General features: G+C 31.5%; 4 protein-coding genes across 5 annotated transcripts; 2 read left to right on the top strand and 2 right to left on the bottom strand.

Moving 5' to 3' along the window:
• Positions 1 to 504: 504 nt before the first annotated feature.
• On the bottom strand, positions 505 to 9,167 carry LOC148230857 (elongation factor 1-alpha-like). 2 transcript variants are annotated; one of them, XM_088194021.1, is made up of 11 exons: positions 9,029 to 9,167; positions 6,583 to 6,813; positions 6,359 to 6,508; positions 3,940 to 4,159; positions 3,726 to 3,871; positions 3,526 to 3,658; positions 3,341 to 3,456; positions 3,180 to 3,269; positions 3,002 to 3,122; positions 2,670 to 2,836; positions 505 to 2,608 (listed from the first exon to the last, which is right to left on the bottom strand). In XM_088194021.1, the coding sequence occupies exons 2-11, from the start codon at positions 6,754 to 6,756 to the stop codon at positions 2,537 to 2,539; spliced, it is 1,389 nt and encodes a 462-aa protein (XP_088050147.1). In that variant the 5' UTR covers positions 6,757 to 6,813; positions 9,029 to 9,167; the 3' UTR covers positions 505 to 2,536. The 2 variants fall into 2 exon arrangements, with proteins under 2 accessions (XP_088050147.1, XP_088050148.1); XM_088194022.1 differs by lacking the exon at positions 9,029 to 9,167 and having other exon boundaries at positions 6,583 to 6,874.
• Positions 9,168 to 11,202: 2,035 nt separating this feature from the next.
• Positions 11,203 to 18,324, bottom strand: LOC148230856 (uncharacterized). The gene is made up of 14 exons (XM_088193995.1): positions 18,230 to 18,324; positions 17,870 to 17,984; positions 17,352 to 17,807; positions 15,654 to 17,282; positions 15,490 to 15,580; positions 14,837 to 15,404; positions 14,348 to 14,764; positions 14,152 to 14,279; positions 13,919 to 14,084; positions 12,426 to 12,698; positions 12,155 to 12,357; positions 11,919 to 12,081; positions 11,579 to 11,687; positions 11,203 to 11,498 (listed from the first exon to the last, which is right to left on the bottom strand). The coding sequence occupies exons 2-14, from the start codon at positions 17,982 to 17,984 to the stop codon at positions 11,437 to 11,439; spliced, it is 4,380 nt and encodes a 1,459-aa protein (XP_088050121.1). The 5' UTR covers positions 18,230 to 18,324; the 3' UTR covers positions 11,203 to 11,436.
• Positions 18,325 to 19,040: 716 nt separating this feature from the next.
• Positions 19,041 to 21,448, top strand: LOC148230855 (armadillo repeat-containing protein 7). Its single transcript, XM_088194028.1, has 3 exons — positions 19,041 to 19,205; positions 19,326 to 19,496; positions 20,335 to 21,448. Exons 1-3 carry the CDS (start codon positions 19,121 to 19,123, stop codon positions 20,589 to 20,591), a joined length of 513 nt encoding a protein of 170 aa, XP_088050154.1. The 5' UTR covers positions 19,041 to 19,120; the 3' UTR covers positions 20,592 to 21,448.
• A 1,661-nt stretch (positions 21,449 to 23,109) lies between these two features.
• On the top strand, positions 23,110 to 24,101 carry Fcp3C (Follicle cell protein 3C). Its single transcript, XM_088194027.1, has 4 exons — positions 23,110 to 23,337; positions 23,407 to 23,568; positions 23,645 to 23,852; positions 23,924 to 24,101. Exons 1-4 carry the CDS (start codon positions 23,218 to 23,220, stop codon positions 24,028 to 24,030), a joined length of 597 nt encoding a protein of 198 aa, XP_088050153.1. The 5' UTR covers positions 23,110 to 23,217; the 3' UTR covers positions 24,031 to 24,101.
• The last annotated feature ends 379 nt before the right edge of the window (positions 24,102 to 24,480 follow it).

Raw genomic sequence — 24,480 nt, 5'->3', positions numbered from 1 at the left:
TAATAATAAGTTTTCTCATAGCAATTCGATGCCCAGTTCATTCACGTTACTTCACTATTTAGACACTTCATAAGCTTACATGTGTATATTCAAAAGGACTAAACACTTATACAGTCCCTACAGACTATATGGGTGTGAAACGTGGACATAGAGCACTTGCTACTCTCAGCGACTGTAAGCTTTCGAGCAGAGGATTCTGAGATTTATTTTCGGGCTTACTGGTGAAGATGGCGCTTGGCATCATCGTTGTAACAACAAACTATACGAGTTGTATATAGCTAGAGCCTGACGTTGTCAGCATTGAGGATTAACTTTTTATAAGCCTATATGGAATAGTAAAGGATCTCTGAAGTCAAGATTATTATATAGTCAGCGACTGGCAATAATCTTGAATGAGACCAAGGCCCACTCCGGGCTATAGTACTGATATTTAAGATGAAATATATTAGTATTATATTAAAATTTATACTACAAATGGAAATAAATAAAAACACATAAGAGGAATACCATGTTTAGGTAGCTTCTTTATTGTAATAATTGTAGCATAAGAATAACATTTATGTTATTCGATCAAATACATTATTATTCCACATACGACTAATAAGTAAATATGCATTAAACATCCAATAGGTATACAATGATCATCTTATTCGGATGGGAATGTTATAACTAACAAAATTTCAGCATTTTTTTAAATATACATTCAAATTCTACATATGAATGTTTTATCAATTACCAAATTCTAGAGAAATACGTTCAGTAGCAAGTGTTTGTGTGTATGTGTCCGTGTAATATATTTTCTTCGACAACAATACAGCAATGTTATAATTATATTTTTTACTCACTAAACACTCAATATCTATAAAAGGATAGTATTAATATGATGATTAAATGTATATGGAATTAATGGGAGCAGGGAACCTCTGTGAAGAAAGCTTGTAAGGAGCGCACGTGTTCCACGTAACGCAACCGAGCACCAAGCGTGAGATGGCGAGTTACACTCCGACTATCAGTCCAAATCAATTGTTAACGATAACAAAACTTACATAATACTTAAATAACTTAGCAACGATCAATAAAATTAATAAATAATTTCGTTTTAAAACTTAATATAATAATTAATAAAAAATAAACGAACTTAAATGAACAACCGTTCAAGAATTTATGTATTTAATACAATCCGCAATGTGATTTTTGCAGCTAATCTAACGTATATAACTAAAACTGTTTCAATGCGACTTTGGTCTGTTCTATATAATAAATGCACGCTAGAAGCGTAATTTGTGCAATTTCATGAGTGGTTCGGTTACAAAAGTGCATTAATTTAAGGTGCAGATTTAAAGAATCAATTATTAGAAAAATATTCACATAATTGACTTTCTAGTATTAAAAATTACACTATTTCGTATGAAACTTGTTTTGTGTTAGTTTTCATTTTAAAATTGATATTCTTTATTGACTAGATAAAAAACTAAACGAGATTAATTTATCACAAATGATTATTGTAAAGAAATCAAAGTAGAACATTCGATTTCGTTATAAAACTTTCTGAGTAATAACCGACAATTCCTATAAACGTCAACGCTGGAGCTCAATATCTGTCTCCGGCCAGCAGATCATGTCAGGTGGTCATCGCCAAGTCAATGGATTCGTATACCCTATCTAACTGTATGGTCGAGCGTTTAAAGTCGCCGATCACTAATAAACCTTCGGGTTTCACCTTCGCGCCGGCTCGATCGCAACAATTGTTGCACAACTTTTTATCACAGAGAGAATAGGTGTCCTCTGTAACGGTATTGGCATACACGATGCACAACATCAAGGAACTACACAATATACAGAGATTCAACGAAATGATATTCATAAACACGCTACTCAAATATATAGCTAAAAGATAAGCCCCAAACTTGTAAACGAAAGCTTCGTTCAAGTGATGTTTGATAAGAAAGTAAATGAAAATGATAATAGATGTCGTGCTGTAGAACACGCTGTCTCTTTTCCTGCGAAACTCCTTGCGATGAAAGAAGAGAACCGAACAAGGCCGGCCGTACGATGGAATGCCAGCATTATAGACGGGGAGTTGTTCTATCTTGGAAGAGTTTGGCGAGATGTAATCGTTCACGTTCATCTTGCTGCCGTGTCCCAAGCTGTTGTACAAAAGGGTCAGCAGAGCCGTCAATTTGACTTTCAGCTGCAACAGTATATCGGCTATGATGATGGTCATTAGCAGGGAGAACTTTACTCTACCCTTCTTCTTGCAGCACCTTTCCAGCGTTGTGAATGACTCGAAGAGCTTGTTCGTTTCGATGTCGTTGTTGTAAATAACTATGATGTTAAACCCAAACGTTCCATGATGTGTGTCAATACGTTTCAAAGGAACGAAAAATAAATGCTTTGTTTTGTAAAAGAACTGCTTCTCCATGAAGAAATCGATTCCGTTGTAGACAGGCTCCATACTGGGGTTGTATGCGGGGGGTTGTGGGGGAAAAGCTATTGGAGTGGCATACTGCCGTGACTCTGAAGCACTGCTTCCTAGTTATTTTTTCTTCTGGGCCTTTTCTGCGGCCTTTGTTACCTTCCCCGTTGATACTTCTTTAAACGAAACGCTCTATAAATATTAAACAACAATGAAAATCGTTTTTTAAAATTAATATATAAACACAATATACCTTAATAACCCCCACAGCGACAGTCTGACGCATATCCCGTACAGCAAAACGTCCAAGCGGTGGGAATTCTTGGAAAGATTCAACACACAGAGGCTTAGTGGGAACCAAGTTCACGATAGCAGCATCGCCAGATCTAATAGCCTTTGGATTTTCTTCAGTTGTTTTACCTAAAATGTATAAAACATAATCATAATAAGCTCATGTTGGAAGTTCTTACTTCCTACTACTTTAAACTAAACTGACAACATACATTTTTTTATGCATTGTAAATTATATTTTTACACTCATGACTCAATCATTCATTCATTGTACTTATTTTTATGAATTCAAACCTGTACGACGGTCGCATTTCTCTTTGATTTCCGCAAACTTGCAAGCGATATGCGCAGTGTGGCAATCCAAGACGGGTGTATAGCCATTAGAGATTTGACCAGGATGATTGAGCACAATTACCTATGAAAAATAAACATTTACATATCAAATTACTATATAAATCTTAAGAGTAAGTACCTGAGCTGTAAAATCAGAAGCTCCTTTGGGAGGATTATTTTTGGAGTCTCCTGCCACAAAGCCCCTACGCAATTCTTTCACAGACACATTCTGAAATAATCGATTAATAATCAGTATAAAATATACCATATATTATAGAATAATTTCATATAAAGACTGACCTTAACGTTGAAGCCGACGTTATCACCAGGCACAGCCTCTTGCAGAGCCTCGTGATGCATTTCCACCGATTTGACTTCAGTGGTGAGCGCAGCTGGTGCAAACACGACCAGCATGCCTAAAATATTAAACAATAATAAAAATTATAAATGTTCTCCTAATTATTATAATAATATGAATAACATACCGGGTTTGAGTACACCAGTTTCAACTCGACCGACTGGTACAGTTCCAATACCGCCGATTTTGTACACGTCTTGCAATGGAAGACGGAGAGGTTTTTCAGTAGGACGGGATGGAGGCAAGATAGCATCAAGTGCCTGATTATTAATACATGTTTATAATACATTTGATATAATATATTTTATAAATATTAATTGAACTCACCTCAATGAGGCACTTTCCTTCAACTTTGCCTTCCTTGCGCTCAATAGTCCATCCTTTAAACCACGGCATCTTTTCAGACGGCTCTAACATATTATCTCCATGCCAACCGGATATTGGTACGAATGCCACAGAAGATGGATTGTATCCTAAAATAATTATATAAATATAAATTAATGTATAATTACAATATGAACATGAAAGTAAATAATCTAACCAATTTTCTTGATGTAAGAAGAAACTTCCTTCTTGATTTCTTCATATCTAGCCTCATGATAAGGTGGCTCCGTTGAATCCATCTTGTTGACGCCCACAACCAGCTGTTTTACTCCCAACGTAAAGGCCAAGAGAGCATGCTCTCGAGTCTGACCGTTCTTGCTAATGCCGGCTTCAAATTCACCAGTACCGGCTGCTACAATTAACACTGCACAATCAGCCTATAAAAAACAACATTCGTTATAGTTAGATATAGAATACAACTCAAGTTTTAATTACAAACTACAAAGTGCTACCCATTTAAATGGAAATAGTAAATATGTAATCAGAATGGGCTTGAAATGGTGCATTGCTGTAAAAATACATATTCTGAGAAAAGGCAACAAACAAAAATGTGTATTGTACATTATGCTATAAAATATAAGTATTAGGAAATGGAAACTTGAAGTTGTACAGTAAAATGAATGCATTCATGGTAAATTGAAGTTATTAAGCTAACTCTTAGTTATCTATTTTTTAAAAAACAATGTGCACTCTTAACGACAACCATTCCCCAAAAAAACGGCCAGCCAAAAATCGTCTCCGAGTGAAAAAAAATCAACAACCGTTCTCCGAACAGGTAGTAAAACTTTAAATTCTATTATTGTTGGACTTTACGAATAATTATTTAGTACATAATTATTATTTAGTATTTAGCAACCCTTTATAAATAAATGTTTAGTACCACATAAAAACAGGAATTTCAGTTCCGCCTACAATCATCAATGATTGGTCAAGTGGTCATTGATCTCCTCTTATTTTCCTGATTGTACTAAGCAAGAACGCTGCCATATAAAAATCAATTCTCAAATATCATTTGGACATACATTTGAAACTTCCACCAGGACTTTTACTACCAATCTAAAATTACACGATAGTTTAGCCCCTAGCCTGCAGGGACGTCATTTGAGGGGGGGGGAACAAATATCCCCCCCCTTGAATTTGGCTAGAAAAATGAATCTAAGGAAATACTATGAATCTTAATGAAATCGATGTATTAAAAAAACGACAACTTACTAACACCCCCCCCCCTCCCTAAAAAAACTTAAATGACGTCCCTGATTCTAAGCCAGAAATTCTCGAGCTACTTTCATAATCGTTAATCTTTTTGAATTGTATATAATATGCATAACACAACGTTGTGCGAATTAATGATCAGTGAGTGTGTCAAAAGAAAAATATTAAATTTATTATTACACACTTTTTATTCAGAGAAGTCATTTCAGCTTTTTCAAATCACGAGAATTAAGATCAGTTGCGATTGAAGTAATTCAGCAAAATTGATGGAACATTTTACACATAATTTTATCGAATGTATTGTATATACAATAGCTAATGATGTTTGAAACGAATTGATATATGTACATAAAGATTGAATCCATATCGGCGTTTGTTTCGTGTGAAGAAATAAATTAACCGCAATCGAATTATTGAACTGATTGAAATAAAATCTTTGCGCCTTGAGACAATAAATGCAAAAGCGTGACACAAACTTTACAAAAAATTGCGACGCATACCTGTTTTCGAGATAAGCGTTAAACGATAATAAAGGGTGAGCTTTACCAACATTTGTTTCATTCAACGAAAAAATTCTGCGAATTTCGGTCATAGTTGATACAACCGATAAACATTATATTCACTAATGTTTATCGAAGGTGTAAAAGCATGTTTTTGTTGAGAAGATGCGTCTCATTGTTTTAAATTTAGAAACAAAATAAAAGCCAATAAAAGACCATGAATTTTGTAGTAGCACCAGTCACTCGGGTATATTGAGAGAGAAATATGACTACCTGTGTTGCAATGTTGTATACAAATTGTTTCATTCTTAAATTATAACCACCAACGTTTAATTTGTATTATTTTTTATTATATTTTATTTGGTAACAAAATTATAAACATGAAAATAGTTATAAACCAATACCATGTATTGTATTATATATCATGTGTAATGGTATGTTTGTAAATTTAATTATCGTATTATAAAAAAAAGTGTAATAATTAAAATAACATAAGTGAAAATGTGTACCAAATCCCATGGGAATTTTCAGAAAATACTAAAAAAAACATGTTGATTTTTATATTACTTAACATGTTTTTGGAATAAAACGATGGTTATTAAAAATCTTTTGAAAACAAAAACTATTGATCATTGAAATTTCTACTTTCCCCCCTTATTCTCAAAGTGACCGGTTAAGATATATGAGTTATACAATAGTTATAATTTATCCAATAATATTTGTTTCCTGCTTAGTTTCAACTGATTTTAGCTGGTACGGTTGCATGACAATAAGTTGTACGATACAAAAAAATATCGCAAGCTCACTGTGACATTTTTTCCTAAACTGAGACACGTTACATAATTTTCAATAAACGACACTAACCTGCGACGTTCCAGTGATCATGTTCTTGATGAAATCTCTATGTCCGGGAGCATCGATGATGGTGACATAATACTTTGCCGTTTCGAACTTCCAAAGGGCGATGTCGATAGTGATACCGCGCTCGCGTTCAGCCTTTAGCTTGTCCAAGACCTGATCAAAAATAAAATCGATGAATATTGCCTCTAACCTCCGAAAATTCCAACAAAAAATATTACTTAACCAACCCATGCGTATTTGAATGAGCCCTTTCCCATCTCCTGGGCCTCCTTCTCGAACTTCTCGATGGTCCTCTTGTCGATACCGCCACATTTGTAAATGAGATGTCCGGTGGTCGTGGACTTTCCAGAGTCCACATGGCCGATGACGACGATGTTGATGTGTATCTTCTCCTTTCCCATCCTGATTGCTCGGCCTTAAGCCTTAGCGCCTTGGTAAACCTTGGAGCTCGAAACGATCTGCGGGAGAGAAAGCCTCAGACTAGAGAGCTCTTTCTTTTATTAGATGTCGTTTTAGAATTCATAGAGGAGCAAATAAAGGAGCGCTCGATTGGCAAGGGGAGACTAGAATAAAAGAAAATGAAGCCTAGCATGTCCGTGAATCTATTTCGGGACATGTGTGCTCTCTCGCGTTTCTTTAGTGCGAATCTGTGTGTGTATGCTGAAGACACATCGTAACCCTGCTAGAGGAGAGGTAACTGAATTGTACACGGCATGACATAATAAATTTATTAGATTAGAAGTGCAAAGCAAATTATATTATGGGATAACAGAATACACTACATGCTTCCACTGAAAGCTATGTAGATTGAAATATTATGCTATTAGACATCTAGAAATGATATTTCAAAACATTTTTAAATGCTTATATCGATAATATGGATATCAGAGAATATTTCTACAAATATAGGTTTAGAAAAATGTTTGCTAATCCTTTTTGACTAAGCCCCTAACGTCTTAATATACAATTTTATATTTACTCTTATGAGCATTGATAATGCGTTTATCAAAAAAATGTTTTCTATTTCAAATTAATGAATTGCATAAATAAATACATGCAATTATATTATCAATAGTTTTTTTCATCACCAGCAAAATAGACAAGTCGTATAAGTAACTGACTATTGACCTGGATTCAATAGTCATCTTTTGATTATAAACGGTATTAAAAGTTTATAATTAATGAAATGAATTCACTGATTTAAAGTGTGGTGTCTCTTGATTTTGTTTACCCCGTTGTAACGCACTTGGCTAATACATGTCAAGCGTTGCAATATAATAATTATATTAGCAAAATATATTTTTTATTTTTTAATATATGAAATGATTATAGACAAAAATGTTTTAAACTCAGAAGTTGATATTTTTTATGGTGTATTAATCATTATATATGTAACAAGACTAACTGTAACTGTACTCTAGAAACATCAATATTTTCCATACTTGAACGTTTATATATATTCGGTGGCAGATCGCATTACAAAATCAATATAGACCTTCTATAATACTTTTTTTTCATTTTAACTTTCCTACGCAACGGCGTAATGCCACATAAAACAAAAAGTAAACATCATTGTAATAATCGACAAATTGATTGAAATTATTCTCCAAGCACGGCTTGATTTATTGCATATTTAATTAATAATAATGCTGATTACAAATCGACTACTATGTTTATAAATTAAATTTGTGTGTATTTTTAGTAATGTTTCATTATTGAAAGCACAAAATTTAACGATCAAACTTTGAATGAAACGTGCACTGTTCAGTGCGCGACACGCGCCACCATCGATCGATAAAATACTTTTACTTAAAATATATATTTTGCAAGTAGTAACTAAAAATATTTGTCTCACTACAAAGTATCGCAATGAAAATTCAGAAGCAAATATTTTATTCGTATGCGCGCATTAAAATGCTGCCGAGATTTTAGGGGGTGAAATTATTGAGTACCTACGTACCCTACGCGCAGACATCTCCACGCCCTTTTCCGTTAACCCTGGTCAGTGGATGTCTACTTTGTTCCTGATTTTTCCATTCTTTCCCAATATTTTTATTTCTTTTAGTATTCAAATATTTATTTTTTAAATATTTTAATACTAAACATTTTTTTTGTAAATAAAATAAATTTTCTACTAAAAATATTTAAAAAAATGTAATATTAGCAGTGTATTAATTTTAGCTTCGTAGCGTAAGTAGTCGAGAGATGCAATTGTCTGAAAATTGATCGCTCTCGGCGTAAACGTACATCGGTTTGAACAAAGGCGTTTAATTGCACATATACCTAATTTACACGCGTATGTTTTTATAAATAACGTGAAAAGCGCTAATTATAATTAGCCATTTTTAGCTGTTTCACGACTAACAAAACGTCATATTTAAATGATCATACAATTTTGGCCCAAAGCCGCGATCGTGCAAGCGTCAACGTATTAAAATTAAATTTGAATCGACGGGATAATAACGAACCATTACCGGCTTATTGCGTAACTCAATGTGTACCGGCGAAAACGTGGTCGCCGCTACTTTACACATATGTCCGATTATAGTTCGAAATTGGCGGTAGATTTGAATGCAACGAGCTCAAATAGGGTTTTAAAGGAGATTTGGTCGGAAAAAACGCGTTCAAGTAGGTGAAAATCGGGAAAATTCGAAGAGAAAAGCTTTAGCTCACCCCCAGTGTCCGCTAGCTCCTGGCTTTTCCGGGCATGCGCGCAAAAGCTGACGTCCCCGGGACCGGATCAATACAATCAAGATGTCCGCTCGGCGCAATTTTATTCTCAAGACGTCTTCAAAATTAAATCAAATTTCTCGAAATGGTCTTTAAAAAATATAAAATGTTTTTTCAATTGTATAAGATTGCTATAAAAGACATTAATAATGATCACATTCCTACAGGAAGCAGTTCGCATTTTGACGTTAATATACAAAATGGCGGCGATGAATGAAATCTCGCGCGGTTAAATTTAAATTTTGAAAATCTTGGATGGAAATAAAACAACTTTTTACATAAAGATCAAAATATATTTATTTATTATACTTTTTAATTAATAATTGTAATAATTCATTATATAATTTTACACAAAAAGCGCTTCACTAACATGTATTTACAACTAGGCTGTGTAATCTATTTTTAAAGTATTAAGTAAGTGTCATCACACAAATAATATTATTAAACACATCTTCAAAAGCACAGCGATAATAAATCCTTCGACTTTCACAGACAACAATTAAAAAACACCATCTATCAAAATCACGTTGAAAAAATATTATATTTAACACTATATTTTTACTCACTATATTTCGTCGATATCTAAGCAGAAAATTAAATATTTTAATAGCATATAACAACACAATGGAATGTAATAATTACAGAAATAACACTGATTCTATGGATTATACAAATGAACTGAAGGATGTGAACAATTTTTTTTCACAATAGATTTCAAAATTTTAATAAGAAATAAGATAAATCCAAACGATTTTTTTAATACTTAACTTCAAAGATCTTTGCCTGAAAACTATGTAATTAGTCAAGTTTAAATCACGATAGAAGAAATATTTTTTAGAGAATCAGAATTCTCAAATGTCAGAATATTTACCCTAAAAACATGAATTACTTTGCTTAATGATTAACGAATTCTACAGGGAAAACTTTACTATATATAAAGGCAATTTATATAGATAAAGCGAGTTCAAGTATGCTAATAATCTTAATTTGAAATACCACAAATTGGACGACCAACAAAAGTGGATTTCAAAAACCACAATTAAAAATTACACAATAGATTTTTGTGTCCTAAATCTACTTAAAGATCGGAAAATTTAGGAAAGTATGTGTACTGCAAAAATTCAAAACAAAAACAAATACATGCATTTCGCTTACAAAAACTTAACAAAGAGCCTTTTTTAAAACGTGTTTTTACTGGTGAATGAAATCTTTTGAAAAATACTATTTAATAGAGAGAGAGTACCATTTTATTCCAAAATAATACATAAGAAAAAAATTCAGTACAACTCTGATGAAAAAATAATATTTAAGAAATATAAAAAAAAAACGTTTTCATCTACACTTAAAGTATTATTTAAATAAAATCTAAAGCAAAGTAATTATTAATAATAATAACAGAAACATCAATCGTTAAAAGCTTGAACGAAAAAACTTTTGGAAACACCTATCTATAAAAAAGCTATCATTCACATCCTTCAATTTATATAAGCCGATCTACATATGTTGTTTTTTTGTTACTGTAAATAATGCCCTTAAGAATTGTATTACTACATAATTTAAAAATCGCCACCACATGTATTAAGTTACAAAATCGTTCATAAATTACTATGTATGTAGTAAAAAAAATTTTAAGTATAGTGACATTATACATTAAATGAAAAAGTTATCACTATATATCACAGTTCATCGAATGCCAAACAGTTTCAATTCAAATTTTATGTATATATTTTACATAAATTATTACATGACCAAACGAAGGTTTCGCTAAAAATCCTAAAAAATTATATTTTTAAATTCTGCAAACTATAAAATGCCTTAAATTCCTAAGCAAAATATTACATCTATAAGGAATAGTTCATATATCAGAATAATGGCAAAATATATAAAAAAAATGTGCAATAATTATTATTTAAATGCAAAAAACAACTAATGTGCTATCTAATAAACAATTTATAAAACAAATAGAATTAACAAATAAAAAATAAACCTCACTTGTGACATAATTTCTTTTGAAAGATATTAACATCTAATATATTTATTAAATTATAATTATTCAAATACAATGATTATTAAATTAAAGGCTAACCAAAATAATTAAATAAATAAATATTTGAGTACACAAAAGCATTTTTTTAATTATACATTAAACTGTAGATCCAAATATGCTTTACCGTTTATTTGGTTAGTAACATCATGTGCGAAATATGAAAAATAAAAACACAAATGTCAATATATTTTTTAAATTATATGAGTTTGAAAAAGTAAAACAATTACGCATAAAGTAAAAGCCTTTTACATTCGGAAAGTAACTTTTTACCCAATAAGGTTCACCATAAAAAATAATCAAATACTTATCGACCACCAGGCCAAGGTAAATAACTTCCCCAGGTTCTATTTGCATTCGGGTCTAAGCCTAAAAGTTATTATAATTATTAAACATAATACGAGATATAATATATACAAAACCTTACATATATTTAAGATATGGCTTACCTCTAGCTGCAGCGTTCAACTGCTGAGTCTCTTCCGGGCTTAAAGTAAGAATCGTATTTAAAACTGGAACTAAACAACTTCTTTCATCTCCAGCATTCAACGTAAGGAACTGCAAAAATATTATAAAAATATAATAATTTATTTAATCAAAAGTATTATAATAACAATGCATATGAACTGAACATATTTTTTGAGAAATATCAGAGAATATTATTTATATCTTATAAAACACAATTACATTTTAGAATATTATTGTGATATTTAACATTAAATACCGAATAAAACGTCCTTAAAGATCCTCAGTTCAGATGATATTTTCCAAAGATTATTATAATAATACCTTAATGATAACATTTTTTAGATACTCTTGATTATGATGATGATGACCCCTATCTAAAGCGCGTTGACACCTCCTAACTTCTTCTTTGAGCGTTTCAACAAGTTGCGATCTCCTTGCTACTTCTTTTTCAGCTTCAGCTACCAATTCTGTTAAATGAGCAAGACTAAAAAGATACATATTAAATTACAAACGATTTTTATTAAAAATGCAGCAAAAAAATATAATAAATCAATCACCGTTTATCCCTCATTTCAATCTGCTTCAACGCGTTATTTAACCGTAACTCGATTTCACCCTCCGAGTAACATTCAGGACCGTCTTCTAAAATTCCCGTCTCCAACAACTGATCTAAAGGCATCGGATCACGCTTACCTCTGTGATTGTGTCTAATAATTTTATTTGAGCTAGTCGGAGATGGAGCTGGTGTGCTTTCAGAACCCTAAGTTAAATATAAATATAATTTGTGGCACTAGTTAAATATTATTTATAGTAAAAAAAATACATTACCTCTCCCTCCTCTCTTTCCAATAAAGAAACGTTTATCTCGTTCATGTTTTCAGATAACTCGTGCGAAACTTTACTATCATCAATGTCCGGTATACTGTTTATCGCTACGAACTGCAAATGCTTTCTATCGATATTGTTATCTTTTGATATGCTGACACGCGCAATGCTGGCTCTGGAGAACTCCAATTCTTTCTTCAGCTTGGCGATCTGATCCGAGGTCGATTCTTCCAACTCGGTTATCTGCTTTTTGTAACATTGCGTTAAAGTTGTCATCTGTAAATTAATTAATAATAGTATTAGGTGAATCTGAATTAATATCATTCATTAAATGATCCGTTTATCATCGATTATCATAAATAATTGAGCTAACATAGAATCAGTATGGAACTTTTGCAATAAAATATTCATAGAATTTATGTTGTGAATATTGTTAATAGTATAATTTTCAAGATTTATCCTTTCGTTCGTCTTCACCATTTATTGTAGAAACCATAGATATAAATATCTACTCTAAAAATCACACTATTTTATAAAACCAAATTTATATTTTTATTAAAAAAGTTATGAGGGCATTAACATGGTTTTAAATAGTTCACCAATGAATAGTAATTCTCAAAACAGAAACTGTGGAGGGGAACAGTACAGGATATATTGACGTATCAGGTTTCACTGCATTTTTATGTGCTGGCAGGTGATTCGTTCATAAAAACTATGACATTGATATATAAATAATAATCACAAATGGCTTGGGGACAAATTACAACATTTTGTTATAGGTTCAGTAATGGAATTTCAAACAAATTTAATTTTTATAGATTTGCAGAGTTCAAAAAATTATAGAATGCTAAAACAATATTCTGTTAATTTAATGGTAAAACTGTTTTAAATAACACTGCAAAGACAGCGTCCTATTTTGTCGGTGGTTTCATCAACCATATATCACAATTGGCTTACTTTTTATTATTTCTTTAACTTAATTTTTGAATTCAGCTCCACAAATTGGTACATATACTCTTCGTAAACGATCGGCACATGTTAAATCACCAGATCTTTCAATATATTTAGTAAGGTACTGATGCACTGATGGCTTGACCAATTTTTCCAGTGGAATGTTGGCTTTGAGTCATATTTTTTTTAATAAATTCGGACTTATTTTATAATGACTGGGATTGTAAATTGCAGGCTGGTCCTTTTAGAAGCCACGGAAATTGCTTTCTGTTTTACCAATTTCATATGCTTTTCAATGTTGTCCTTACACTCTATGATTACAATGCTTACATATCATAAAAATTTAATCATTTATATAAAAAAATATGAATGTGGCAAGTAGCCATAGATAATGCCATAGAATATTAATTCTTTACTGCATTTATTTATTCGCATATTTTCAAAAATAGATATTTAATCACAATGGTCTACATACACAAATACAAAGGAGAAATATTGATAAAAAAATAAGTACAATCTAATAATTTCACTATATTAAAACTTACTTGAAGTTTGACATTTTTCTGCTCCTGTATCTCTTTCTGTAATAACACCGAGTATTGCTCAGCGATGCTTTCTCTTTCACTCTGTGCTGCAGTGATAGTCGATTGTAATTCACTGCAACGATTTACAAGACGACAGCGTTCCGACTGTACATTCTCCAACTCAGTTCTTCAATTAAACATATAACATTAAAGTAAATTAAAAATTAAACATAAAAAAAATATGGCCAACTTACTTCCAATTTTCACATTCAGTTTTAAGACTCTCTATCTCTGCTTTTAATGCGGCCATCTCTTCTTTAAGATTTTCTTCCAAGCTCAAGTCTTTCTTATTATTTTGACGTAATACAGATTGTGCTCTAACCTGAGATTAAAAAAATATATTAATAATAATTAGAACTATTATTTCATATAGCAAATATTATATATTACTTTATATCCGGCAAACTCTGTTCTTAATTCTTCTAATTCAATCGATTTGAATTTAAGTTTTTCTTCAATTTCGTTATATCTGCTCTCGTTCAATTTACATTTCGAAATCAAGTCGGATTTTTCTTGCTCGAATGTCATAATAGATTTTTCCCTTGAACCCAAAGCCGAAGCCAGCTGAAGGTTCAGATCTTCATATTGTAGTTTATTATCTTCGATCTCTCTCTCTAGCTTCAATAGAATATCGTTTTTAATCGAAATGACATTTTCGCTCTCTTTAGCGTTCTCCGTCGCTCTGTTAAGCAAATCCTTGACTTCTTTCAAAGATTTCTCCTCACTGTTTAACTGATCTTCCAACATTTTTATTTGAGTCTTCAAAGATGATATCGTCGCCTGTTGCGTATCAATCGTAGACTCCATCTTAAATATGAATATAAAATTATTACATACATAATAATTTACTTTGAAGTACATAAATATATATATACGAACCTGTACAATTTTTTTCTTATCTTCTTCCATTTTTCCCGTCAATTCCTTCATCGATCGTTCATAATCTTCCATTTCGAGACTTAGTACGCTCTTCTTTTTAACTTCTTTTTTTGCCTTTTCAAGCGAATCTTTCGTTATTTGATGCTGACTCTCTTCCAAAGCGAGTTTAGATTCTTTCAAAGCTAGCATATCTTTGAATTTTAAGCATTCTGCCTCCTTTGCCCTTAACTCTTCGTTACTCGCTTTCAACGAGCTCACTTGCAAATTAAGTTCTTTTAATGCCATATTAAGTGAGGCTTTTTCCATTTTGCTGAATTCCAACGCTTTCGTTAGACTGTTGAGCTTATCGTTCGATGGATCAGTATCTTTTTTCTCTGCAGCAATCATTTTTTCATTCTCAACAGACATATTTTTATTAGTAGTGCTTTCTATCTGTTGCAATCGATTCATCATATCAGTCTTTTCTTGCTCATGCTTAAGACTCGATTCTTCTAAGTTTTTATTTTCTAATGTTAACTCATTGACCCGTTTTCTAAGTTTAACGGCAAGCATCCTTAATTTTGAATATCTAAAATAAACATAATAGAACTTATTATATTAAAAAATAATAATAACGACTACTTCAGCACTATACAAAAAAATTAAAATATTACCTTTCTTCGAACGAATCATCTAAATCTTTCAATCGTGAAGATTCTTCAACTCTTGACATAGTAGAAACAGACAAATTATCACCTTGACCATCTAAACAAAAAAATATGATGAATTAAAAACAAAAGTAAATATATTTTATGTAATTAAATTTTTAAATGATTACCATATGATATATTTCCTTGATTTTGCTTAATTTTTTCAATGTCATCCTGAAGAGAAATTATTATACCGTCTCGTTCTTTCAACAACGACTCCAAATTATCCATTTCTATAAGCAAAGCTTTATTCTTTTCTTTTTCTTCGTCCAACTCTTTAATAACGCTCGAATATTTCTTGATTTCTTCATCCTTTTTTTCGCTCCCTTCTTTCAATTTCTTAATTTCTTCTTCCATCGCCTGCGACTTTAAATTCAACTCGTTAATCTCCATATATTGCTTCGATATATTCTCACCCCTTTCCTTCAAAACTTGATTGATTTCCTTCATTTCTTTGAGCAATTCTGCATTCTCAGATTTATAATTCGAAAATTTAGACTTCATGCTCTCGTAATCTTGCGACATGTTTTCTACTTCGGCCAACTTCTGACGGCACTCCTTCACTTCGGCGTGCAACGAAGAGTTCTCGTTCTTGTATGTCATCAATTTATTGTGCATCTTCGATATGTCCGTTTGTAACATGTCGTTCTGCTCCATCAGATTTCTCATTTCGGGCGTCGTTTGAGTTTCTGCCGAAGCTTCCATCTGACTCTTCAAATTCTCGTTCGATTCATGGAGCAGTTTGTTTTCTTCCTCGGTGGACACGAGACCGCACCTCAACGAGATTAATTCATCCTTCAAAGTCTGCAGTGCAGTTTGCTCTAGAGTCGCCTTAATCACTTTCGGTTTAGCCGTATTCTCCATTTGATCCAACATCAAATGTTTTTCTGCTTCGATTGAATCAATTTTGTTCTTCAACTGCTGAATTTCAGATTTGTAACGTGCATTATTAGAATTCAATTCTTCCAGCATGCTTTTCAAATTCGACTTCTCGTTTTCGTTCTTCTGTATCGTATCTTTCGCAGACTTCTTTTCGTTTACTAAAATAATTTTTTCGCTCTCCAATGACTTTACATTGCTGCACGATTGCTCATAGTCTATCGTCAAGGTTTTCATTCGACTCTTAAGATTCATATTTTCGTCCTTCATTTGCGCAATTTCATCAGTGAGAGAGTTAAGTTTTAAACCTAACAAAATATTCTCGTTTAACAAATTGTTCACTTTCTCGTTTGTCTCGGAATCGTTCGTATTCGACTCCATGTTCGATAGTTTATTTTTCAAATCGCTATTTTCAGACTCGAGTTGTAAAAGCTGTTCGCTGAGAAGTTTAGATGCGTTTAAAATATCGTTCTGCCATTTTGGCACGCTCTCCGAATAATCGGTTACAGTTTTCAACAAGACCGATTTTGACTTTTTCAATTGATCTATACTGGAATTACACTTTAAAAGCTTTTCCTTGTATGATTTCAGTCTCGTATTTAGCTTATCTTTCTTTGCCTTTTCTACGTCGTACAATTTTTCAACCTCAGACAATTTCGCTTCATTGGCAACTAATTTATTTCCTATTTTTTCCATACTGGATTTAATACTTTCAACCTCCTCGTTAATCTTAACATTTTCCAAAGACTTTTCTTCAACCTCATTATTGAGAGATTTGCACTTTTCGATCAAATCTCGCTTTTCAGCCAAACTTATCTCTAGACTAGACTTAGTATTATCAAACTCTTGAATAATCTTTTCAACATCAATGTGCGTACCTAAAATCATATAACAATTAAGCATATCTTAACACATCAATACTAAATAAATAAATAAATAGAATTTACCAATTTGAGAATTTTTTTCCAACTCTAAAAGATGCTGCTGCTGTTCGAGACCTAATCTATTCAAAACGTCAATCTGTTTTTCAAGTTCGTCCAACTGGTTTATCAGTTTTTCATTTTCGTCTTCCAGCCTATTATTCTGCCTTTTATAAGATGTATTTTCAGTATCCAGCGTGACTAATTGTTCTCGAATATTTTTCATTTCGTTCTCTAGCAATGCACACTTTTTCTTGTTCTCGGAATTGTTTCTCTCGAGTTCTTCTTGCATATCCTTAATGAGACTTTTATGGCTTTTAAATTGAGTCTTGAACGTGTCAATATCGGTTGCGTATTGAAGATTTTGTGCCGTAAGATTGCCAATGTACTCTTGCATCGTTTTTAGACTTTCTTTATCGGCTACCTTTTGTATTTCCATTTTTTTACAATTTTCTTTTATAGCGTCATATTCGTTGTTTATATCTAAATATTAATAATATAGATAATAATATGTATATAAATGTGTATTATTTATTATAATATACCTGTTTTTGCTTGTTTCGCCTTTTGCGCAATAATAAGCATGGCTTTGCATTTCTTAATGAGTTCATCTTTAGATAGATCGTCGAATGGACTCTTTTTGTTGCTGCTTTCCTCCATCTGTAATGCAAATGTATATCATAAAGTATCCTTTGAGTATGTTAAGCAAAATGAAGATAGCCAAACAAATTGAACGTATGATTATGTCACTTGTGCGTATTGATAATTAAGATAATCAGCAATTAGTAGTCGAGAGTGCAATGTCATTGAAACTGTCAAATCCAATACGCCGAAATAATGTAAACAAGACGAAAGCGCAGTTGATGTAAAATAATGTATCGCCGAATAGTTGTTAGCCCACAAACCTTGTATAATAGTTAGATGCTTTTGACGGTTTTTGACGAAAATAGCATTCCTCGGTGTGGATTTGCCACCGACACTGACAGCGACAGTGATACACAACCAGCAACTGTGACACTATATAGGAGGGTAATATCGAACAGATTTTTTACATAAAACTGTTACAATAGCAGACGTTTCATCTAATAATAATGCTGCCTTAGCATTCTTACGCTCTTCTTTAGTATTGCGTAGCCGTCACTACATAACTTAATTAATATATAAATTCGGTGTCTTTTTCTTTTCCCAAAACCTGAATATTAAGTTTAGTATATATTACCTATTCTATAGAGTTAAAGTACTGTATTGTATTAGTTTTTGTGAATTATAAATTTATTAGACAAAAATAATTGCTGTGATTCTTAGTATAATTTTCACATCAATAGAACGTTTATACTTTTTTTATTACAATTGCATATTTTTTTCTTGCAATTAATATCTCTTGTGGGGCAATGATCTTGATCTATAGTTAAGTACTTTTTTCGAAAGGCAAATTGATAAAACTAGATTAAGAGCTTATTTTAAGACGCTTAAAAATATGTTTCATAAATAACTAAATAAAGCGATATTGACTAATATTAAGACATTTTTAGTAGGTTTTTAAAGTTTAGACATCATAATCACTTTAGCTATCTTATTATTAAATTATTATGTCTTTTGTGCTAGATAAGATATATAAAAAATATGTTTCACACAAAATGTCATAACATATTTAAAAATGTTTCAATTGAATTACGCCAAGTTTTATATAAATTATTTAAAAAAAAAATTTGGCCTAAATTCGAAAGTGACGTTAGCGCCAACTTCATGTCATTCGCTCCATAGGCGTTCCCCAAGGGGCGCGGGATTTCGTGTGTATGGGGGGCTCTCGAGCCCCCTCCGACCGCGCTTCTTATTTGCGCGACTTATTAACCGAATTGAGGGCCGGAGCGCCTACTGCAGGTGAGCCCCTTTCTCTCTCCGTCTCTAGATCGATATTTGACAGTCTATCTGTCACGCACGTATCCTTTCCTATCTTTATATGACAGAACACTTTTCATAGAGGTTTTGCATTCATTTCAGACGCTAAGCGCCAAGTTTTGGCTAATTTGTCCAACTTTGCCTACGATCCGTTCAACTACAAGTTCATCAGAGACATTGGAATACTCGATGAGTTTGTGAAACAGATACAGAACGAAGACGATCCGATCCTAGTCCATTTTGCTTGCAGTGGCATCTGCAATCTCTCTCCTGGTGTGTATTATATTTTAAATGTACTAATAGAAACTTGGATAATTGATTGCATTTATTAATGCAGGAAATATTTTAGCAAATTGAAATAACTGTATCGAATTTCTAAGAATGTTCGTAAAAAATAATTTATCATTTAAATACAATAAGTGTCATTGAATGAGATCTTTGCCGTAGTAAAATATGAGAGTAAAAATAAGTATTAGTGTTCCATTTTCCAAGATATTTTATTACATATTTCTAAAATAAATACAGTAGACCCCCCAATAACACGGTAAATTGGGGATGTGTTATTTGGATGCCCCTTACTTTTTGTGTGAGCTAGCCAAAGGAAGGATATCTCTCCCCACGCACATGATTCGCACGTATGTATTACAAAAAATTGTATTTTCTAGTCTCCCAACTACACGCACCCAAATAGCACGCCCCCAATTTACCATATTATTAGGGGGTCTACTGTAATTTATTGCCCATTTATATAAATTTTTTTTCAATTCACATACATTTTATAATTGCTTACAATAGATACGCATTTTATTTTGTATATCGTTCGTTTAAACTACTATTAATAATTCAAAAATTTATTGAAAATATTTTTTTAATGCTTATGCTCAGGTAAATTTATTATATTTATTATGACCATTCATTAATTTATTCCTATGTTTTTATTCTAAGCGTTTGATATTTATTTTGACCCTGAATAATATTATTGTGACAGGCTGTTAATAAAATTCTGACGGAGATTTGATTTTTATTATGACCCAAGGTTTATTTGAATTCTGACCGTTTATTTTTTTTGCTATATATAACTCCCACCTACTCAAATTTATTTATATTTCAGATCCTGTTAATGCTCAATATATATTAAGAAGAAACGGAATTAAATTACTTACTGAACTACTACGATCGAAACACGAAGAAACGGTCTTAAACGCAATCACCAGTTTAATCTTTTTATCAGAATACGACGCTTCGGCAAAATTGGACGTAAACATTATCAAACCGATAAGCGAGTTTAAAGAGTCTCAAAATCCTAGACTGAAAAATCTTGCCATCGTTTATCTTGAAAATTCACACAACAATTTATCATCGGAATAGCAAAGCAATGATAGTAAGACTGTGATATAAAATCAAACTCTTGATACAATTCATCGAATCAATATGTTGTCGAACCGCTTTCCGTATATCGTGGTGAACAACAAAAACTATCAAAAGATCTGTAAAATACACACAACGTCCTTTACGAATTCTCCATTTCGAGCCGGAGATAAGATACGCATTCAGAAGACGCTGACGCAGAAAGATCTAGATGCTTTTTCTAATTTAACAAATGACCACAATTCTTTACATAAAAATATCAACGGCACGAAGAAGTCCATCGTTCATGGAGCCTTACTCAACGGATTGGTGGCCGGACTTATCGGTACGCACTTGCCCGGTCCAGGAACAGTTGTCGTATCCCAAACGATGAAGTTTCCCAATAAGTGTTTTGTGGGAGAAAAACTAACAATCAGTGTAGAGCTCGTAGACGTCCGTAAAATAATGAAAGTAAAATTTTATTGCGAAGTGGAAGAAGAGAAGAAGATTGTGTTTGAAGGCGAAGCAAAACTCGTGCTTGCCAAAAATGAATAAAATGTTGATTTTTTTTCTATTAATATTTTGGTTCTATAATTGCATTTATGGAAGTTTATAAATTATTAGAGTACATTATATAAAAATTAACTATGCTAACGGTAGAGTTATAGTACTTTGATTTCAAAAAGAATATTATAATACATAGACATACATAAGTTATTTCAAGGTTCAAACATAATTACATAGTACAATCAATAGCTATATAAAAGGGGTTTATAATTAGAGTAAGATTTATGTCATTTCGATTAACTCGATTGGATCGTGAACTGAATACTGTATCGAGTCAAAATATGTTCATAAAAAGATATGTGATTTTTGCATTTTGTTCTTCATTTCAAGGTCTTTAATAACTTATTTTTTTGTAATTATATAAGACTGTAATTGTTGTGATTGAAATATTTTAACATTATTTGTTCCTCAATTATTTACAAAGCAAATGTACAATATATAAAACTAAAATTAATTCGACTATGAAGAAACAGATGCGAGGGTTTTACCCTAAAGTGATATGACTGGCGTAATGAGGATCTATTATATTTACATAGCAATATTTATTTCATATATTGTTTTTATGTTTTACTTGCGTTTTAAAAATTGTAGTCTGTATTTTTAAAATATCTTTTTTTTTCTTCAAATAATTACTTAAGCTAGATGTAGTCCTGTTGTAGAAATACAATTTTTTTAAATTTAAATTCAAGTTAACTCTGCTTTTGCTAGTTTTTTAAATTTCCCTTTCGTAGCGAATTTCCACATAGAGTTTTGATGTGAATTTTTGAAATATTTAAAAAACATTTTATAATAATTACGATTGTAATTCAATACAAATTTTGTAGGTTTTTTGACGTTTGTTACATTTTATACATATATTAAAGTTTAAAATTAACTTGACTATCGAAAAAAAATCAAACGGTTTAAATTTTTTTTCTTTAAACTATTTTCATACAATGAAGTTTTCATTCTTGTGTAATTTGAAATTTATATAAGTGTTGAAAAAAAATAATTGCCTTCCATTCCGTGCCAATAACATTTTCACTCAAAATATTACAAAGAGTACCAACATTATAAATTCTAGTATAAAAATTGTGGCCTATGATACTGAATTATCTAAAAATTATTTCAGATAATCGTTAAAATATAATATATGATATTTATAATGAATTTAAAAAATACTATTTAGCTTTCTTCATTGACATTATAAATAAAGATTTATATTATATAAATTCATTTCAATATAGAGGCTATTTTATTTAAAACATCATGGATGCTTGGCAGCTATTTTAATTGTGTTAATTTTCTCCATTTAAGATTACCTCGCATTTTAAAAATATTGTTGATTATTTTTATTAAAAATCAAAAAAATAAAATAAATTGAATAACTTATTCTTAAATCATTAATTTGCATTGATATATGAAGGCGTCGAGGGGGAAAAGAGCATTTTATAATTGAAAAATTCAGCGATGGTTGGATTACTATTTTCCTGGAAATAATAAGTAAAATGTGACCTTTTCTTTTTAATCCCAGACTTCTTCATATTGGTTAGTTTTGTAAACCTATTCAATATACTTATATAAGATTTTTTTCTCAACATTATTGAGATGGGCTCTCTAAATTAGTATCCCTCCTAGAGCGTTAATGATATTCCTAATTTCAATTTAGTCGCTGGCCTACCGACAATACACTAAAAGTGCTTGTAAAAATGATCTATAGGAATAGCATTAATGCTTACATATTGTCAATTGGTATTTAAAGCTGATATTTATTTATTTTACATACCTATGTAAATACATATGTATATGTATGTGAAGAAAGAATATAAATACATAAAAAAGTGTTTGTTTTTCATTTCCAAACTTGATTCATAATACTGAGAAAATGAAGAATTTGCAATGCAGCAATATGACGTCGATCACGTAAATACATGCATTTTTGGTATTTAATTCATAATTAACATTAGATACGTGATTTTCTCTAAATTTCAGTTTAGGCACAAACTAATGATAAGGATTACTATAAAAGAATAGGTAAAATTGTTTTATTCTTCAGTTATCGAAGTGCTTCTTACATTGAAAGAACTATTCTTCAACGATCATGAAGACTTTTGCATTACTGTTTGTGATTCTTGGAGTGTTTTCTTTTTCCAACGCTAAATGTAATAATATAATTGAAAATCCCCTTTTGCAACAGAGTAAAAGTTTAAAAAGCACAGTCGTAAGTGCCTATTTTATATTTTTAAAATAAAAAACATGGATCATAGAATAATCTTTATATCATTTACAGAATACACATTGTACTTGTGGTGTGTTTCTCGAAGGACAACTATCTGTCGGCAAAGAAGTATTTCATGGTGAGAAACCGGCGTTTACAAAAGAAATGGATGTTCCTATATTTCCGTGTGGAGTTTACGGAAGCAAGCAATGTATGAAGAAGTGCATGACTACGGTAAAATAATTAGTTTACGTTGTTTTAGTTATATTTTCAAGTTACAAAATAATATGATATTTTCTGCCGTTTACAGATTTTGAAATATTTACCGAGCATCGGCCCGGTGGCTTGTGCATCTATAGGAAGAAACTGCGTTGGTGAGAAAGCTCATCTTTTTACCAAGAACTGCGGCGGAGATTGGCAAGATACGGGATTCTCCGCTGGTAAGCAATTCTGCTGTAAAAACGGAATGGAAGTCAGCTGTAACGATGACTTGTTGAAAAAGGATGCTGGACTCTTAGGTATTGTAATTTATATTATAGCAATCGCTTGTTTTTTATTATAAGATTAATAAAAAAAATTATATTCCCAGATATGTTTGACTCGTTAATAAATGGAAAGTCTTTTCCTGAGCTCATATTGGACATGGCGGATCGTACAACTAATTTAGCAGCTAATATATTGCGTATGACGCAGTAGTTCAAATATTTATTTTTACTATATAAGATAATACAAATATGTTAATTGCCTATTAAGTATTAAGATGGAAAATAAAACATTTTTATGTTTGTAAATGTATATGCTTTTTATTTAACCACTTCATACCTGAAATATTTTTAAAAATAAAACGGTATTATTTTTTTCTTTTTTTTTAGGTAAATAATAAATATTCAAATAATTTTCTTTTTAGAACATTACTCGAAAAAACACGTTTTTTTATAATATATTAAAAATAAAATTGAACAAAAGAAATAATGATTCATAAAACATAATTCCATCTTTGAAAAAAGAAAATAAAGACCCATCCTTAAGCAGTTAATAAAAGAGGGTGAGTCTCGGCTATAAAATCTGAACTTTCTAAGGGTTTTCTACTAAAAACACCACTAACAAATTTAGTTCATGCATGATCTAAAATCAATATCTTCAATT

This window comes from Plectrocnemia conspersa, unplaced genomic scaffold (genome assembly GCF_051122295.1).
Source record: "Plectrocnemia conspersa isolate PC_06_02 unplaced genomic scaffold, ASM5112229v1 ptg000010l, whole genome shotgun sequence".
Lineage (NCBI taxonomy): Eukaryota > Metazoa > Arthropoda > Insecta > Trichoptera > Polycentropodidae > Plectrocnemia > Plectrocnemia conspersa.
Note: the sequence above shows the minus strand (reverse complement) of the source record. Positions and strands in the feature narration are given on the sequence as shown.

Bases quoted from the DNA above. Each gene is read 5' to 3' on its own strand.
- Fcp3C (XM_088194027.1), top strand. From the start codon at position 23,218: ATGAAGACTTTTGCATTACTGTTTGTGATTCTTGGAGTGTTTTCTTTT. The intron at 23,338-23,406 runs GTAAGTGCCTAT...TATCATTTACAG, and splicing joins AAAGTTTAAAAAGCACAGTC to AATACACATTGTACTTGTGG. The intron at 23,569-23,644 runs GTAAAATAATTA...TGCCGTTTACAG, and splicing joins TGAAGAAGTGCATGACTACG to ATTTTGAAATATTTACCGAG.
- LOC148230857 (XM_088194021.1), bottom strand. From the start codon at position 6,756: ATGGGAAAGGAGAAGATACACATCAACATCGTCGTCATCGGCCATGTG. The intron at 3,123-3,179 runs GTACTTACTCTT...TATTTTTCATAG, and splicing joins CTTCTGATTTTACAGCTCAG to GTAATTGTGCTCAATCATCC. The intron at 2,609-2,669 runs GTATATTGTGTT...TAATATTTATAG, and splicing joins TCGCTGTGGGGGTTATTAAG to AGCGTTTCGTTTAAAGAAGT.
- LOC148230856 (XM_088193995.1), bottom strand. From the start codon at position 17,984: ATGGAGGAAAGCAGCAACAAAAAGAGTCCATTCGACGATCTATCTAAA. The intron at 17,808-17,869 runs GTATATTATAAT...ATTAATATTTAG, and splicing joins GGCGAAACAAGCAAAAACAG to ATATAAACAACGAATATGAC. The intron at 15,405-15,489 runs GTAATATTTTAA...TGTTTATTTTAG, and splicing joins GATGATTCGTTCGAAGAAAG to ATATTCAAAATTAAGGATGC.
- LOC148230855 (XM_088194028.1), top strand. From the start codon at position 19,121: ATGGGGGGCTCTCGAGCCCCCTCCGACCGCGCTTCTTATTTGCGCGAC. The intron at 19,206-19,325 runs GTGAGCCCCTTT...CATTCATTTCAG, and splicing joins GGCCGGAGCGCCTACTGCAG to ACGCTAAGCGCCAAGTTTTG. The intron at 19,497-20,334 runs GTGTGTATTATA...TTTATATTTCAG, and splicing joins CATCTGCAATCTCTCTCCTG to ATCCTGTTAATGCTCAATAT.